The sequence below is a fragment of the Mus musculus genome, chromosome 7 (genome assembly GCF_000001635.26).
Source record: "Mus musculus strain C57BL/6J chromosome 7, GRCm38.p6 C57BL/6J".
Classification (NCBI taxonomy): Eukaryota; Metazoa; Chordata; class Mammalia; order Rodentia; family Muridae; genus Mus; species Mus musculus.
This window is the reverse complement of record NC_000073.6, coordinates 43,508,272-43,525,409: the sequence shown is the minus strand read 5'-3', so window position 1 is coordinate 43,525,409 and position 17,138 is coordinate 43,508,272. Positions and strand designations below refer to the sequence as shown.

The window sequence follows — 17,138 nt, the reverse complement described above, 5'->3', positions numbered from 1 at the left end:
TAAAACATGTAGTGTACTTTCCATTTTATTGTATGCTCCTATTAATAACTTGATAAAACACTCATTGATTCACAAAATTGGGCATTGGTGCATTTGTTGCTTAGATCTGTTGTGGACTTTCTTTCTGGGGTGGGTATAAGTTTGTGTAGCATCTTCCCAGGAAAAGTCTGTAATGTAATGGCTCTCAGTACTCCTACAGACAGCTCACAACCATCTCTAACTCAATTTTCAAGTGATCTAATGCCCAGTTCTGGACTCCATAGGCACCTGCACACATATGACATTCACAGATATTTGAAATAACAATGATAATGAATAGTTTTAAACAGAATATAAAGTTGAGTGTGGATTTTTGAGGTCGGTAAAGAATTGTGGTGAAATGTTGGTGGGGATCACATTGAATCTGTAGATTGTTTTTGGTAAGGTGTCCATTTTTACTGTGTTAATTTTACTGATCCATGAGTATGGACGATCTTTCCATCTTCTGATATCTTCTTCACTTTCTTCCTTCAATGACTCGATGTTTTTTAAATACTTGTTTACAGTTACACCAAGATATTTTGAATTATTTGTAAGTATTCTAAAGGATGTTGTTTTTCCCTAATTTCTTTCTTGGCCCATCTATCATTTGTATGTAGGAGAGCTACTGGTTTTGTTGTTTTTGTTTTGTTGTTAGTTTTGTATCCAGTCACTTTGCTGAAGGTGTTTAATCACTTAAAATATTCCAGGAGTTTCCTGGAAGAATTTCTGGGACCACTTATATATATCATCATATCATCTGTGAATAGTGATACTTTGACTTCTTCCTTTCCATTTTATATTCCCTTTATCTCCTCTAGGTGTCTTATTGCTCTAGCTAGAACTTCAAGTACTATATTGAATAGGTATGGAGAGACTGGGCAGTCTTGCCTTTTCCCTGATTTTATTGTAATTGCTTTTAGTTTCTTTCCATCTAGTTTGATGTTGGCTATCAAATTGCTGTGTATTGCCTTTATTATGTTTAGGTATGTGCTCTGTATGCCTGATCTCTCCAAGACTTTTATTATGAAGGGACTTTGTCAAAAGTTTTTTCAGCATCAAATGAGATGATTGTATGTTTTTTTCTTCTTTCAGTTTGTTTATATGATGGATTACATTAATAATTTTTCATGTGTTTAACCATCCTTGAATCTCTGGAATAAAGCCTACTTGATTACAGTGGATGCTATTATTGAGGTGTTTTTGTATTCAGTTTGTATGTATTTTATTGAATATTTTTGCATCAATGTTCATGAGAAATTGGTCTGAAATTTTTTGTTTTGTTGAGTCTTTGTGTAGGTTAGGTATTAGGGTGACCATAACTTCATAGAATGAGTTTCACAATGGCCTTCTCTTTCTATTTTCTAGATCAATTTGAGAAGTATTATTATAAGCTCGTCTTGGAAAGTCTGGTAGAATTCCACACTAAAACCATCTACTTTTGCTTTTTTGTTGCTGTTGTTGGTAGACTTTTAGTGACTGCTTCTATTTCCTTAGGAGTTATAGGTCTATTTATATTGTTTATTTGATCTTGATTTACTTTGGGACCTCATGAAGCTGAAAAGCTTCTGTAAGACAAAGGACACTGTCAAAAGGACAAAATGGTGCCTTAAAGAATGAGAAAAGGTCTTCAACCCCACATCCGACAGAGTGCTGATATTGAAAATTTATGAGTAATTTAAGAAACTAGACATTAACAAACTAAATAACCCAATTAAAAACAGGATACAGATCTAAACAGATAATTCTCAGCAAAGGAATTTCTAATGGTACAGAAGCACTTTTTAAAATTTTTAACATCTGATCTGCAGAGAAATACAAATCAAAACAACTCTGAGATTTCATCTAACATGCATCAAAATAGCCAGACTGAAAAAAACTTAAGGAGCAGCTCATGCGGGTAAGGGTGTGGAGCAAGGGGAACACTCCTCCATCATTCCTGGTGGGAGGACAAAATTGTACAGCCACTTTGGAAATCAATTTGGCAGTTTTTCAGAAAATTGGGTATAGTTCTATCTCAAGACCCAGCTATACCTGTTATATTCATAATAACCAGAAACTAGAAACAACCTAGATGGCCATCAGCCAAAGAATGGTTAAAGAAAATATGGTACATTTACACAATGGAGTATTAATCTGCTATTAAAAACAAATACATCATGAAGTTTTCAGGCAAATGGAAGGAACCAGAAAAGGTCACTCCTGGGATTCCCTCCCTGCAACCATCTTCTCTGGCCACTGAGTTCTCCGGGGCACCTCCATCTGTGCTGAGCTGCCTGCTATTCCTAGAGGACTTTCATCAGTCTGCCACCTCTCCACCCACCTTCATCAAATCCACTGATCCAGAACTCCACAGGTTAGATTCTCTTCCTAAACCCATCTTCCCTGCCTGCCGAGTCCCCTGGGGACACCTCCAGCTGCTCTGAGAGACCTGTTATTTCCATTGGACCTCATTTTCCCACCACCTCTCTTAGTCTTCCTTCTTCAGACCTGTTGACCCAGAACCATACATCCAAGTCTGCCACACCAGGATCAGTGAGGTTAGGTCCCCTCCCAATACCTACTACAACTGGAACAACCAAGGGCTGAAGCCATCCAGATGGCTAAAGGCCTTCAAAAGAACACAATTAACAAAAGTCAGGGAATATGACAACTTCAGAGCACAGCTTCACCTACTAAAGCAAGCTCTGAATAGCCTAACACAACTTAAGCACAAAAAAATGACCTTAAATTCAATCTGATAAAGATGACAAAAACTTTAAAGAGGAAATAAATAAATCCCTTAAAAATACAGAAAAATACAATCAAACAGGTAGAGGCCTGTCTTAGTTAGGCCTGTCTTAGTTAGGATTTTACTGCTGTGAACAGACACCATGACCAAGGCAAGACTTATAAAAAAAAAACAACATTTAATTGGGGCTGACTTACAGGTTCAGAGGTTCAGTCCATTATCATCAAGGTAGGAGCATGGCAGTATCCAGGCAGGCATGGTACAGGAGGAGCTGAGAGTTCTATGTCTTTATCCAAAGGCTGCTAGTGGAAGACTGACTTCCAGGCAACTAGGGTGAGGATCTTATACCCACACCCACAGTGACACACCCATTCCAACCAGGTCACACCTATTCCAACAAGGCCACACCTTCAGATGGTGCCACTCCCTGGTCCAAGGATATTCAAACCACCACAAGGCCTTTAAAGAGGAAGCAAATTCCTTAAAGAAATACAGAAAAAATACAGTTAAACAGGAAAAGAAAATAAATAAAACTGTTTAAGATCTGAAAATGGAAATAGAAGCAATAAAGAAAATAGAAACTGAGGGAACTCTGTAGATGGAAACCTAGGAAAGAGAAGAGTAACAACAGATGCAAGCATCACCAACAGAATGCAAGAGATGGAAGAAACTATCTTTGGCTTAGAAGATACAATAGAAGAATCTGATACATCAGTCAAAGAAAAAGTTAAATGTAAAATATCATAACATAAAACATCCAGGAAATCTGGGATACCATAAAAAGACCTAATCTAAGAATATAAAAATAAAAGAAGGTAAAGAGTCCCAGCTATAAGAGCCAGAAAATATTTTCAACAACATCATAGAAGAAAACTTTCCTGATGCCTATAAACATACAAGAAGCATATAGAACATCAATTAGACTGGACCAGAAAATCCTCCTGTCACATAATAACCAAAACACAAAATCTATAGAATAAATAAAATATTCAAAGTGGCAAGGGAAAAAGGCCAGGTAACACACAAAGGCAGACCTATCAGAATTACACCTGACATCTCAACAGACTCTAAAAGCTAGAAGGACCTGGACAAATATCTTGCAACCTTTAAGAAACCACAGAAGCCAACCTAGACTACTATACACACAAAAGTCTCAATCACCATAGATGAGAAAACAAGATATTCTAAGACAAATCCAAAGTTTAAAAATGTTTATTGACAAATTCAGTCCTAAAGAAAATACTAGAAGGAATACTCCAACCCAAGAAGGATAACTACATCCAAGAAAATGCAGGAAATAAGTAATTCCATACCAGCAAAAACAAGGGAAGTGTGTCCGCGCATGCACACACATAAGTGCGTGTTCACCCACAGACACACACCACCAACATAAATACCACCAACATAAAAATAACAGGAAGTAATAACCACTGGTCTCTGAACATCAATGGACTCAATTCCCCAATTAAAGACACGGGTGAACTGAATGGATTTGAAAAGAGGACCCATCATTCTGCCACATACAAGAAACACACCGCAGCAATAGAGATAGACATTACCTCAGAGTAAAGGGCAAATGGACCCAAGAACCAAGCTGAAATAGCCATTCTAATATCTAATAAATTAGATTTTCAATCAAAATTAATCAAAAGAGATGGGGAAGGACATTTCATATTCACCAAAGGAAAAATCTATCAAGATAATATCTCAATTCTGAACATCTATGCCCCAAACACAAGGGCACCCACATTTGTAAAATAAACATTGCTAAAGCTTAAGTTGAACATTGAACCTCATACATTAATCATGGGAGACTTCCCCACCCCACTCTCACCAACTGACAGGTCTTCCAGACAAAAACTAAACAGTAGATAGCTATAAAATATTTCATAAAATGCAAAAGAATATACCTTATTTTCAGTACCTCATGGATCCTTCTCCAAATTGACTATATAGTCAATCACAAAGCAAGCCTCAATAGATTGAAAGAACACCTTGTATTTTATCAGACCACCATGGATTAGAGCTAGACTTCAACAACAGAAACACCAGAAAGCCTACACACTCATGGAAGTCGAACAGCTCTCTACTCATTGATCTCTGGGTCAGGGAAGAAATAATGAAATGAAAGACTTTCTAGAATTCAATGAAAAGGAAGGCAAGGTTCTGGCTGCGCATCAATGGAGTCATGGTGGGAGTTGAGGTTCTGGGAAGCTGCAGAGGCCTGAAAGAGATTCTGACAGTGACTTTCGCACATCCCAGTTTGGAAACTCTGAATTTTAGAGATGGATTCTCTTGCATGCCAGACCCCTGGGACGGAATACAATGGTTATTGTGGAATTCTGCAGAAGAGGAGGGAGGAAGGAAGGATTGAAGGAGCCAGAGGGGTCAAGGACACTATAAGAAAACCTACAGAATCAACTAACCTGGGTCCATAGGGCTAATAGAGACTGAACCAGAGACAACCAGAGACATGCATGAGCTTGACCTGGGCCCTCTGCACATGTGTAACAGCTGTGTAGCTTAATCTTCGTATGGGACTCCTAACAGCAGGAGCAGGGAACTTCTCTGACTCTGTTGACTGCCTTTGGAACCCTTTCACCCTACTGGGCTGCCTCATCTAGTCTCAATAGGAGATGACCCTAGTGTTGCTTCAAGTTGATATGCAATGCTGGTTGATACCCATGGAAGGCCTCTCCTTTTCTGAAGAAAAAAAAAAGAGGGGGGAGGGGGAGGAGGAGCAGATTGAGGGAGGGGAGGGGAAGAACTAGGTGGAGAGGAGGGAGGAGATACTGCAGTCAGGATGTAAAATAAGTAAATAACTTAAAAAACAGAATAGAAGATAATGTTATATTGATTCTCAGGCAAATGCAAATTAAAATCTCAGTGAGCCAGTCTCTCCCTCTCCCTCTCCCTCTCCCTCTCCCTCTCCCTCTCCCTCTCCCTCTCCCTCTCCCTCTCCCTCTCCCTCTCCCTCTCCCTCTCCCTCTCCCTCTCCCTCTCCCTCTCCCTCTCCCTCTCCCTCTCCCCACCCCCCTTCTCTCTCTCTCTCACACACACACCAGAATGGCTGAATTTATAAAATGGCTCTTATCATGTGTGACCAATATGGAGCAGGTTGTAAACTGTTCATCCACTTGACAGCATCTTAGAATGTTAAGCATACACGTACCACGTGAACCTCTGGTGTCCTGCTCCTTCACCCTACCCATGATTAAAGCTATATTCATTGTGTATAAAGCACAGTCAGTATTTCAACCCAGAGAGACAGTTTCGAAAACAACAAAACATGACAAGATCTATAAGGTGTATATCTTAGTGAGGCAGTCAATAAACACAATTTTAATATAATCTTTTAGCTAAAAAGCATTTTTGAAAATGTGAAATGGGTCAGAAAGTTTGTGTAATGAGTAAAGTAGAAGAAAAATCAAGCAGGGTTTACCAACTGGAAAGGGAGTAAACAGGATTGGAGGACAAGGTGTGGTTTGATGAGAGCAGTCAAGAAAGGCCTTGCTAGCTGGAGAGAGAGAGAGAGAGAGAGAGAGAGAGAGAGAGAGGCCTTACTGGGGAAACTTGATCCAAAGTTCCAGCATCTCATCAGAGCTTTTGATTGGTTCAGAGCCACAACAAAGAGGCAGGGCATGCAAGTTCAGTTCCTGACTGTGGTGGCTGTGTATCATAACCTCACTGATAGGAGCGCAGCTATTCTTTGGCTACTGGGTAAGATGCTTATACTTCACCAGGTCACTGGCAGACAGACAGACAGACAGACACGCGCATGTGTGTAACCCCCTCTTCCCCTCCCTCCCACCCCCTCACACACTGCAGAGACTGTCATGTGGCCCTCTTGTGGCTTGAGCCTGGCAGACAGAAGATGACTGGCCGCCTGGGCCTGTGGGAGGATCTATGGAATTCGTGTGCATGGATATTGTTTGTCCCTGATGAGCTGCTTCTGGGGACTTGACGTTTCTCCCTTAGTCAAGCTAGTCAAGCAGTCCTCAGCCGGTGGCATCCTTGGACCTCTCACGAGGAAGCCACAGAGCGGTTAGGCTGCTCTGGCAACCCTAGCACCGAGGTACCGCGAGCTCCTCTGTTCATCCAAAGCCAATTCCGGATTGGCAGAGAGCGACTGCACACCAGTTGGTTCGCCGGGTGCCTCTTTCTATGCTAGCCAGCCTGTCAATCCTCAGCTCTTGGTCAGCTGTTCATCTTGCTCCCCTCGGTCACCCGGTCAATCTGTCATCCCTTTGTCACTTATTTCTCCTGTCTCTGTCACGCTCTTCTTCATCTTGTCACCCCTCAGTCGCCTTCAGTGTGTCACCAAGTTAACCAGAAAAGAAGCTAGTAGATCACCATTCTAATAGAACAAGCAAACGCCTGTGAGTTAATGATCAGTTTAGTGGCCATGTGGTCCCAGCTTTGTAAATCAGTAATCCTATAATCCATATCTGTCATAACCTGCCAGGTTAATACATTAATTAGGCTCCCACCAGTCTCTCAGCAAATTAATTTTAATTACACGCTAATTATTTTAGTTCTTGGAGGTGGAGGCAGGAGAATCAGGATTTCAAGATCATCCTACACTACCTAGAAAGGCCAGCCTGGGCTACATCAGACTCCATGTAAAACCAAACAAAGCAAAAAATAAAAATAAAAAAATCTAACAGTTGGAGAGCACTTGGCTAGTAAGAGGGCTAAGGAGACAGGCAGATAGACATGTGCTGAGGGAAAATAATTTCGTGGAGCCCTGAGAACAAGATGTGAAGTAAAATGAGGAGAAGCGATGAGCAGAGGAAAATGAGGCTCCATCCCAGCTATGCTCCTTCAGGCCTGGCAGAGGAGGAGCAGGAAGAAATCAGAATTACAAAGCCAAATCGATCCCTACCTCTGCAGCAGCAAATCCCACCTATGTGATGTGACGCTGAAAACAAACTTGGAGCAGGGATGATATTTGATCAGAGTGATGTGGCGATTTACCGGCAAAGCTTGGGCCAGGATGCAGATTGGGTTCCTTCCAATATCCAGAGTGAGGCTTTAAGTTGGCAAACAAAGAAAGGAAAAGCTGACAGTACAAAAATGAGGCTAGTGTTCTTCGTGAACGCAAGGAGCATTTGTGACCAGGAAACCTGGGTACCATCCTCTTTCCGTGTGGGTAGGAGCAATCTTTGTTGGTTTTCCTGTGATCCTGCTATTCAGGAGCCAGAGACTGGCCTGGGCTCTATAGTCAGTTACAGCAATCTTCCTGTTTTCGTCTCCCAGGTGATATGATTACAGGTGTGAGCCACCACCTCTGGCTATGAACTTCTGATTGATTTACTCAGACTCATTTCTGGACAGTGCAAGGAACACCAAAAAGTCTAAATTCTACCCACCCCTCTGAATCCTGTCCCCTATCCCTTGAATTTCAACTCAAGTAAACCATTCTTTCTCAATAACAATGGAGGCCTCTCCTATGGTCACCTGACCTACAGTCATTCCCAACCTGGCCATTTCTTAAAAAGCCCCAGTGGAAGAATTCCAAAGAAACACATGTCTTGATCCCATCTCTACAGAGTGAACCATCCTTCCATGCCTCTCGACTAGCTTTTGAGAGCTTGACATACCCCAATACACAGTATCCAGGCTTCACAGAGGATCTTAGTGGATGTTCCCTATCCCTAGATATGCCTGAGAATCTTGTCCCATGTAATTCTTGCTTCTCCGGGTCATCTGATGCTTGGTATGACCAAGAGGGTCTCAAGTACCTGCTTGGCAAGGACGTTTCTCCTCACCCAGCTCCTCATCTTCTTTCAGTTGTCATCGACTTACTCATGACAGTAAATAGCATTGCATACCTGGGAATTCTTGCTGTTACAGATGGACCCACCACATGCACAGCTCGGTAAGTCGGATGAGCAGCACTTCTAGTGCTGTCTGGGAAGCTGCAAACAGGACTGTGAAGAAAGAGGAGAGAGGGGTGGACAGGAAGGAGAGCCATTCTGGATTAGACATTATCTCTGTCCCTAGAATCCCCCAGGAAGGCCCTGAGAGCATAGGTTCAGCAGGAGAGCACCTCCCTAGAGTCCCCCAGTGAGGGTCTGGGGGCGTGGCTCAGTGGTAAAGCATTATTTGGCATGTGGGAGGCCTTGAGTTTCACCTTCAATGTGCCAAACATTGAAAAGAAGGCTGGGTCCTGAAGGAAGATAAAAAAGGAAAGGCAGGTCTCCTTCCTGACCCTTGACCCCTGACCCCGACCTCTGATCCTCCCTCTCCACAGAACCTGCCAGACTTCTTAACTCCTTCTGCTCTGTGGAGAAGATATTGCAGTGCAGTTGTTCCTTCCATGGGATCCCCACTCCTTCTGTGCGATGGTGGGTGGACGGTGCCCCTGTGGATGTGAACAGTGGACATGGCCACTTCCAGGTGACCTCTACCACACTTGGTCCCTGGGACAACAGCACCCTCAGCCTGGCCAGGGACCCAGAAATGGGCACAGTTCTTCTCTGTGAGGGGAAGAACCAACATGGAATCCATGGTCTGAGCATCCTTCTGATGTCAAGTGAGGGTGGGGACTTGGAGACTGGGTAAGGGCAGTGAACAGGGATGGACTAGCACTGAGGCTGGAAGAGGGGCACCGCTTGGGATCTGAATCTGAGGTCTTAAAGGCTTCTTGAGGGAATACAAGATGGCTCAACAGGGAAAGGTGCTTGCTGCCAAGGCTGACAACCTGAGTTCAATCCTCAGGTACCACACGGTGGGAAGACAAAACAGACTGCTGCAACTTGTCCTCTGGCCTCCATATGCACACTGTGGTGCATGTGATGCTCACACACACACACACACACACACAAATAAATGTAATATATATATTACATATTATATATATTACATATATATTACATATACATATTCTTTTTATAAGTAATATGCATATATATGTATGTACATATATACACATATTACTTATACAAAGAAAGCCTTACCAAAATGCCTTCTACTTCCAGGAAGGGGCCCTTTGGCTCCCCAGATTTTCCTGGAAGCTCTGCTACGGGGTGTTGTCTATGCAGCCATGGCAATCACACTACTTTTTCTCTGCCTCCTCCCCTTCATGTGAGTATGTCTTAGCTCATTTTATGTTATTGCAACAAAACAACTGAGATGAGCTAATTTATGAAGCACAAAGGTTTAGTTATCTCAGGGCTCCAGAGGCTGAGGAAGGGCTTTCTTGCTATATCACAAGGTGAGATCTAGAATAAGCACCCTTTCTCATAAAGTCACTAATGCCATCCTAAGGACCCCTCTAATCCTATCTGGCAGCGAGAAGGGTGGTGATTGGGACTGGGTGACTGTCTATCAGGGGAAGAGGAGGAGAGGAGCGAGGTGGTACAGCATGAAGATGAGGTTAGTTCAAAGGCAAATACAGGCTCAGGTGGTAGAGGGCCTGCCTGGCATACATGGAGCTGAGGGTTTGATCCCCAGCACTGCATAATCTGAGCGTGATGGTGCATGCCCGTATTCCCAGCACGCAGGAGGTGGATACAGGAAGATCAGAAGTTTAAGGTCATTTTTAATGTGATGAGTTCAAGGCTGGTTTGGGGGGATTCATGACACTCTGTCTCAATAAATAATCAACCAACCAATCAAACAAACAAAAACAAATGACAAGGAAGTGCAGAGATGGCTCAGTAGTTATGAGAGCAACTTGCAGAGAAGTTGGGTGGCTGTCCCTAGATAAAACAGCAAGCTGGCAGTACTGTTGAGACTCCAGACTTGGATGCTGATCAGAACCAGAGCCCATGTGGGGATGCAGAGAAGAATTGATCAGAAACACATTTCCTTAGAGTGAAACTTCTCAGGACAAAGCAGGCAAAGAAGTGTGCACAGATGAGAGAACAGAAGAACTCTGTGGCTGGAACAGACCAGGGATCCCATTTGAAGCCCAGGGAGCCTAGGAAATCCAGAACTAAGCTACCCTCTGAGGAGCAGCTCTCGGTGAGTGCCCCTTTCCCCCAAAAGGAATCCAGCCAGCAGAACATTAGTATTAGTGGGAGAAAGCTTACATGCTGCTTTGGAGAGCTGCTGCCCAGCCTGTATAAAGCCCAATGAGCTTGCAGTTTGTTTTACAGGCACTGAAGCTGAGGCTCCAAGAGCCTCATGGAATAAAATAGGATACATAGTTTAGAGGATAATTAGAACTATCAACACACACTCCATATACACCACACACACACATGCAGCATACAAACATATACTCAGATCTACTCTATATACCGCACACATACACTCCATAAACACATCATACATATACACACATTGACACACAGACACACCATAAACACCACATACAGGTGTGCACATACACTATACATGCATGGCATATATACCACACACATATCCATATACATCCACATACTGACCATATGCACACAACACACACATATACAGATACATACATACATACACACACACATACTCTATACACACACAGATATATACATGCTTATTCACACAATACACATATATACAATACACACATATGCCATACACAGGCATGCATACATACATACCATGCAAATAGATACACATACACACACACACTGAATCCCCACTGGGAAGTGAATTAATTCCACCCACACACTACCCAGCAATAGTGGTAGCATCAGAGTGGAAACCACAGGTTTGGCCTCTGGTGTTCAGCAGGCAGCAGCCACTTATAGCACAGGCCCAAGTCTTGGCCAAGTGCTTGGAGACCAGGTAGTCCTTAAATCTCAGCTCTGTGACCAAATAGCTGACAGGAGCAACTTAAAGGATTTGTTTTGGCTCATAGTTCAAGGGATACAGTCTGTGATGATCAGTGTTAGATGTCAGCTGGACAGGATAAGGAAATACTCAGGAGACAGGTCTCTGGATATGCTTGTGGGGCCTGTCTTGATTGTACTGATTGAGGTAGGAAGACCTGCCCACTGTGGGTGGCACCATCCCCTGGCTGGGATCATGAACCGTATAAGTGGAGAAACTAAGCTGAACAATAGATGGCATCCTGTGTTTTCTGACTATGCTGGTGATGTGATCAGCTGCTTCCAGTTCCTGCTGCCTTGAGTTCCCCATCATGAAGGACCGTACCTTGAACTATGAACCAAAACAAACTTTTCTGGCCAGAGAGATGGCTTGGTGGTTAAGAGCACGTCCTGCTCTTTCTAGAGACCTGAGCTCTGTTCTAAACATCCACATCAGACAGCTCACAACTGTTGTAGTTGTAGTTTCTTATGAGACCCTCACTCACAAAGACCACAGAGACCACCATCATTGCAAAATGCATGAGAATTTTAGGATTTTATTATTCCAACATGTTGGGGACCCTCCTCTCAGGATGCAGGCCAGAGGAAAGACCCAGAAGAAAGAAAGAACACACTTTTTATGCCTTTGTAAGGGGTGGATTTGGGCACCAGGGTATTTGGCTTATTTTAATTGGTGTAGCCAAGAACCTTTTTAGGCATTGGTTGGCTTGTATAGGGTGACTCTCACTCTGTCTGTCCTTGTGGATTTTAGTGTGAGGTGGGGCAGGGGAATTGTTAATCTTGTTCTGGCAGCTGCAAGCTTCGTCATTTTGACCGTTAAAACTATATTTCTATATTTGTTTAGTCAGCCAGTTTTGTTTTGTTTTTTAATCTGGCTCTGTACTTGGCCTGCTAGTACAGTTTGGAAAGTCCTTTTGAAGGGGGAAGGTACTGGGTGGTCTTGAATTTATTTTGGATATTACAACAACTATAACTCTAGCTCTAGAGTATCTCATACCCTCTATGCCCTATTCTGGCCTCTATGGGCATGGGTATTCATGCTCACATAGTCACACAAACACACATAAAGAAAAACACATCTTAACCCCCCCCCAAAAAAAAAATCAGAGAGCTCAGGCAGGAAGCAAGGTCAGGATCTAACTGAGCCACCTGTTACTGCCATTCATCCGACCCCAAGCGTTCTACAACCTCCCGAAACAGTACTGCTAGCTGGAGAACAAACGTTCAACACAGGAGAACCTGTGCCTAATTTCTCATCCAAACCAAAAACCCCCAGGTTGCTCCTTCCCTTGCCCTGAACCCTACAGCCCCAGGGCATCTTGGATAGAACAGGGCTTGCCTTGTTCTTATTTGTCATCTGTGAGTCTGCAGGACCATAGGCAACCTGCTGTTACTACTTTATATTGCTGTGATAAAACACCAAGTCCAGGAAGAGTTTGTTTGGGTTTGTGGTTCCAGAGGGTTTAAGAGTCTATTGTATTGGTGGTAGGAGGCAGGAGAAGGGAGCTCACTTGTTCAAGTGCAATTAAGAAGCCAGGTATAGACAGTAAGTGGGTCAGGCGAGACTATAAACACTCAAAGGCCACCCCCAGTGACGTGCTTCCTCTAGAAAGGCTGGGCTCCACCTTGCAAAGTCTCTGTAACTTCCCCAAACAGTGTCACTAACTTGGGGGGGGGGGGCTAAGTGATCAGATACTCATGAGGGAAATTTCTCATTCCAATCACCTCACCAGATCCCTCTTAACACCCTGTGCAAGTGTCCCTTTGTGGATAAACCATGTGTTGTTTTGAACATGAAACACACACACACACACACATTCATAGGCTCGTGTAATTGGAACACTTGTTTCTCAGCTGGCTGTGCTGTTGTGGAAGATTATGGAACCTTTAGGAGGTAGAGTCTGGCTGAAGGAAGTGAGGGTGAGTGGTGGTGGAGCTCAAGCTTCTATCTCCTAGTCCCAGTTTCTGTTCTGTTCTCTGCTTCCTGACTGGAGACTCAGTGTGACCAGCTGCCTCATACTCTTCTCATCACTACCACTCCCGCTCAGTGGGATGTTTGTTTCCTTAAACTCTGAGCCAGAACAAACCTTCCCTCCCTATGCTGCAGGTATTTATTTAGTCTGCAATAAGAAAAGGAAGCAATGCACAGGCATCTCTTTAACCCCACCAGCACTTCCTGCAGTGTCTCCTAATCTGCAGGCCCTGCAGTGTGAGGTCCCAGGAATGGGTCAGACACAGCGATTGCCCTCAGTGAGTCCCTAAGCTGCTAGGGAGAGGTGTCCTCACAGAAAGAGAACCAAGCCAGGGGTTAAGGTGATCCAGAACATGGCAGAAAACTTGCCTGAGGACATCATATGCAGTCTCAGGAATCTGAGGGATATTCTGGGAGCCCCTAGTTGCACCAGGGAGGGGCCAGAGGGAAAAGAGAGGGTTTATACGCTCCAGCCAAAGTATGGTGAGGAAAGTTAAGGCAACATTTGATCCATGTTTACTTAGAGTTCATCTCCAGGTGTGGCTCCTTCCCCTGTAAACCAGTTACATCATCTCTCTTTGCCCCGCTCCTTTCTCACCTTCCAGGAAAAAGAAGATAATCTGAAGCCAAGGAAGACCATGGAAACTGCATCATGTACAAAGTTCCCATCACCCTGGGAATTACAAAAGCCCATGGAGACTCCAGAACCCCCAAGTCCATAATAAACTTGAGGTCCTGCAGATCTGAGCTCACTAAGCCCTCTTAGCCTCTATCTATCCTATACACTCCAAGGGATGGAGACTACTCTTGGGCCTGTCTCAGGACTTTCCAAGGTCACCTAGTTGATTTGTTATTGGGGTGAGCCAAAAGATATGCATGTGTCTCACTCTGGGGAAGAGTCTCAGGGGAGAAAAGTGCACATGGCACTGTGAAACAAGGGATTTTCATCCCTTCCTTCATGACCAGTTCCACAGACTGGTCTGAAGACACAGAGATAAGGACAGAGGACACAGACAGACAGTCAGACAGTCAGACAGACAGACAGACAGACACACACACACACAAGCTCACACAAGCCATTATATTTTTAATCCAATTCTGATGTCAGTGCTTAGCAAGCAGCTGAAACCTTTGTACAAGACCTCCCACTCCTATCTTAAATTTCTGTAGGCTCACATAAAGTATACTTGAGTGGAGACTAGGTTGTGAAAGTGGTACCCAGGTCCACAGGTGGAGAAAATATGCGATGATGAATTTGAATTCAAAGTTAAAACATTGGAAGGTTATGTCATGGGACCATACCCTGACCCTCAGAACTTTGATTCCTTGAGAACAGGAACGTGCCTGTCACAGGAACTGTGACGTCAGTACTGGGAATGGTACCTAAAATATAAAATGCATGCAGAACTGTTTGTGAAGTTCTTGACTAAATGAATGGGTTAGTTATGAACTGTTGCAAGGTTTGGAGCAAAGCAGTGGAATGAGTAGATCTATAGAGAAAGATTGTTCTCTGCATGACAGATATGGTGTGCATGGTGTGTTTGGAAGGGACAGAGCTAAGACAGAGGCTATGAGCCTTCTTAGGTGAATACTGTGATGTCTCTTGGTGCTTTATGACTTTCCTGGGAAGATGTAAAGTGTTGTGTTTTATAAAAAGAAAGAGAAACCAGGGATATGTTTGATGGAGGCTTGGTAAGGTGTGAGGGAAGGAGGTGCCTCTATGGGCCCATGCTGAGGCATCCCTTCCCCCTAAGGTACCAGCCACATGATGGTATAGTATAGAGTAGAGTTTATTCAGGACATGGGGAGGGTAGTTGAGGGGAGAGAGAGAGAGAGAGAGAGAGAGAGGAAGGAGGAGGAGGAGGAGGAGGAGGAGGAAGAAGAAGAAGAAGAAGAAGAAGAAGAAGAAGAAGAAGAAGAAGAAGAAGAAGAAGAAGAAGAAGAAGAAGAAGAAGAAGAAAAGAGAAGAGAAGAGAAGAGAAGAGAAGAGAAGAGAAGAGAAGAGAAGAGAAGAGAAGAGAAGAGAAGAGAAGAGGAGGGGAGGCCAGCCATAAGCACATGGAGAGAGAGGGGGAAGAGAATGGGGAGATAGAGAGTAAGGGGCAGGAGCGAGAGCACAAGAGAGAGGAGGGAGCACGCATCCCCTTTTATAGTGAGTCAGGCACACCTGACTGTTTCCGGGTAACTGTGGAGCAGAGCCTAGACTAAATGCCAACATAAAGGAAATTTGTATTCATCCCAAAGAAGACCAAAGAAAAGATTCTGATGTGTCCAACCTGACCAAATAAATGTTAGAGTCGCTGACAGGAAGATGAGTGCCGTGTGTGCAGTGGTACTGTGGAAAGTTATGTTGTAGTTTCTGTTTGTTGCTGTGATAGAACCTTCTGACTGAGAGCAGCTTAGAGAGGGAAGGCTCTATTAGGCTCACACATCCACCCAAGTGACAATCTATCACTGTGTCAAGGCAGGAACTCAAAGTCAAACTATGGAGGAATGCTGCTGGCTGTTTCCTTCACGGGTTCATACTTGACTAGCTTTCTTACACATTCCAGGATCCCCTTACATAGGCATAATGCCACTCTCATGTCTGGTCCCTTCTGTATCAACAAGACAGTGCCACACAGGCATGCTCCCATGATATGCATCAACTAGTTCACACACACACACTGAACACTCATAAAATAGACACACAAATTAATTTTGTGGAGGTGGGTAAGTGGTAGGAAGAGAGTGGACAGAGTACTATGAAAAAGAACAGAAGAGGTGTTGAGTCTGCATCAGAGTTGGAGAAAGCAACTCAAGAGATGGTGATACGGAGACTAACATGTGAGTGACCCAGAGGGAGCAGAAGGCGGTGGACTCAGATTGGAGAGATGTCATAAGGTCAAAACTACAAAGCAGGTGCAAAGTGAGTGGGTGCAAGTTTATTTTAGAGGGGACAGAAATTGTTGAGTTCTAAGCACTCTTGTGAGTTTAGATTTTCTTTCTTTCTTTCTTTCTTTCTTTCTTTCTTTCTTTCTTTCTTTCCCTTCCTTCCTTCCTTCCTTCCTTCCTTCCTCTCTCTCTCTCTCTCTCTCTCTCTCTCTCTCTCTCTCTCTCTCTTTCTTTTTTTTTCAAGACAGGGTTTCTCTGTGTAACTCTGGCTGTCCTGGAACTCACTCTGTAGACCAGGCTGGCCTCGAACTCAGAAATCCACCTGCCTCTGCCTCTGCCTCCCAAGTGCTGGGATTAAAACCGTGTGCCACCACCGCCCAGCAAGTTTAGATTTTTTTAAGGGGCATGTGTGTGTGTGTGTGTGAGAGAGAGAGAGAGAGAGAGAGAAAGAGAGAGAGAAAGAGAGAGGGGGGCCACCACTGCCCAGCAAGTTTAGATTTTTTAAGGTGAGAGAGAGAGAGAGAGAGAGAGAGAGAGAGAGAGGGAGAGAGAGAGAGAGAGAGAGAGAGAGAGAGAGAGAGAGAGAGAGAGAGAGTTATTAGGGCACCGAGTCCACTAGAGCTGGAGTTAGAGGCAGTTGTGCTCACAGTGCAGATGCTGGAAACTGATCTTGAATTCGTTGCAAGAGCTGCTGTACATGCTGTTAACTTCTGAGTCTTCTCTCCAAGCCCCAAGTTTAGCTTTTATCCCCACTCTGGGAGGGCTA

General features: G+C 43.8%; 1 protein-coding gene across 11 annotated transcripts; it reads left to right on the top strand.

Annotated features, from left to right (window-relative positions):
• Positions 1 to 6,330: 6,330 nt before the first annotated feature.
• Positions 6,331 to 14,245, top strand: Gm2511 (predicted gene 2511). 11 transcript variants are annotated; one of them, XM_006541334.2, is made up of 6 exons: positions 6,331 to 6,469; positions 8,543 to 8,630; positions 9,006 to 9,287; positions 9,733 to 9,838; positions 10,570 to 10,720; positions 14,104 to 14,245. In XM_006541334.2, exons 2-6 carry the CDS (start codon positions 8,606 to 8,608, stop codon positions 14,218 to 14,220), a joined length of 681 nt encoding a protein of 226 aa, XP_006541397.1. In that variant the 5' UTR covers positions 6,331 to 6,469; positions 8,543 to 8,605; the 3' UTR covers positions 14,221 to 14,245. The 11 variants fall into 11 exon arrangements, with proteins under 11 accessions (XP_006541397.1, NP_001365379.1, NP_001365378.1 ...); NM_001378449.1 differs by lacking the exon at positions 6,331 to 6,469 and adding an exon at positions 6,518 to 6,824; XM_030243164.1 differs by lacking the exon at positions 6,331 to 6,469 and adding an exon at positions 6,834 to 6,945 and having other exon boundaries at positions 9,006 to 9,099.
• The last annotated feature ends 2,893 nt before the right edge of the window (positions 14,246 to 17,138 follow it).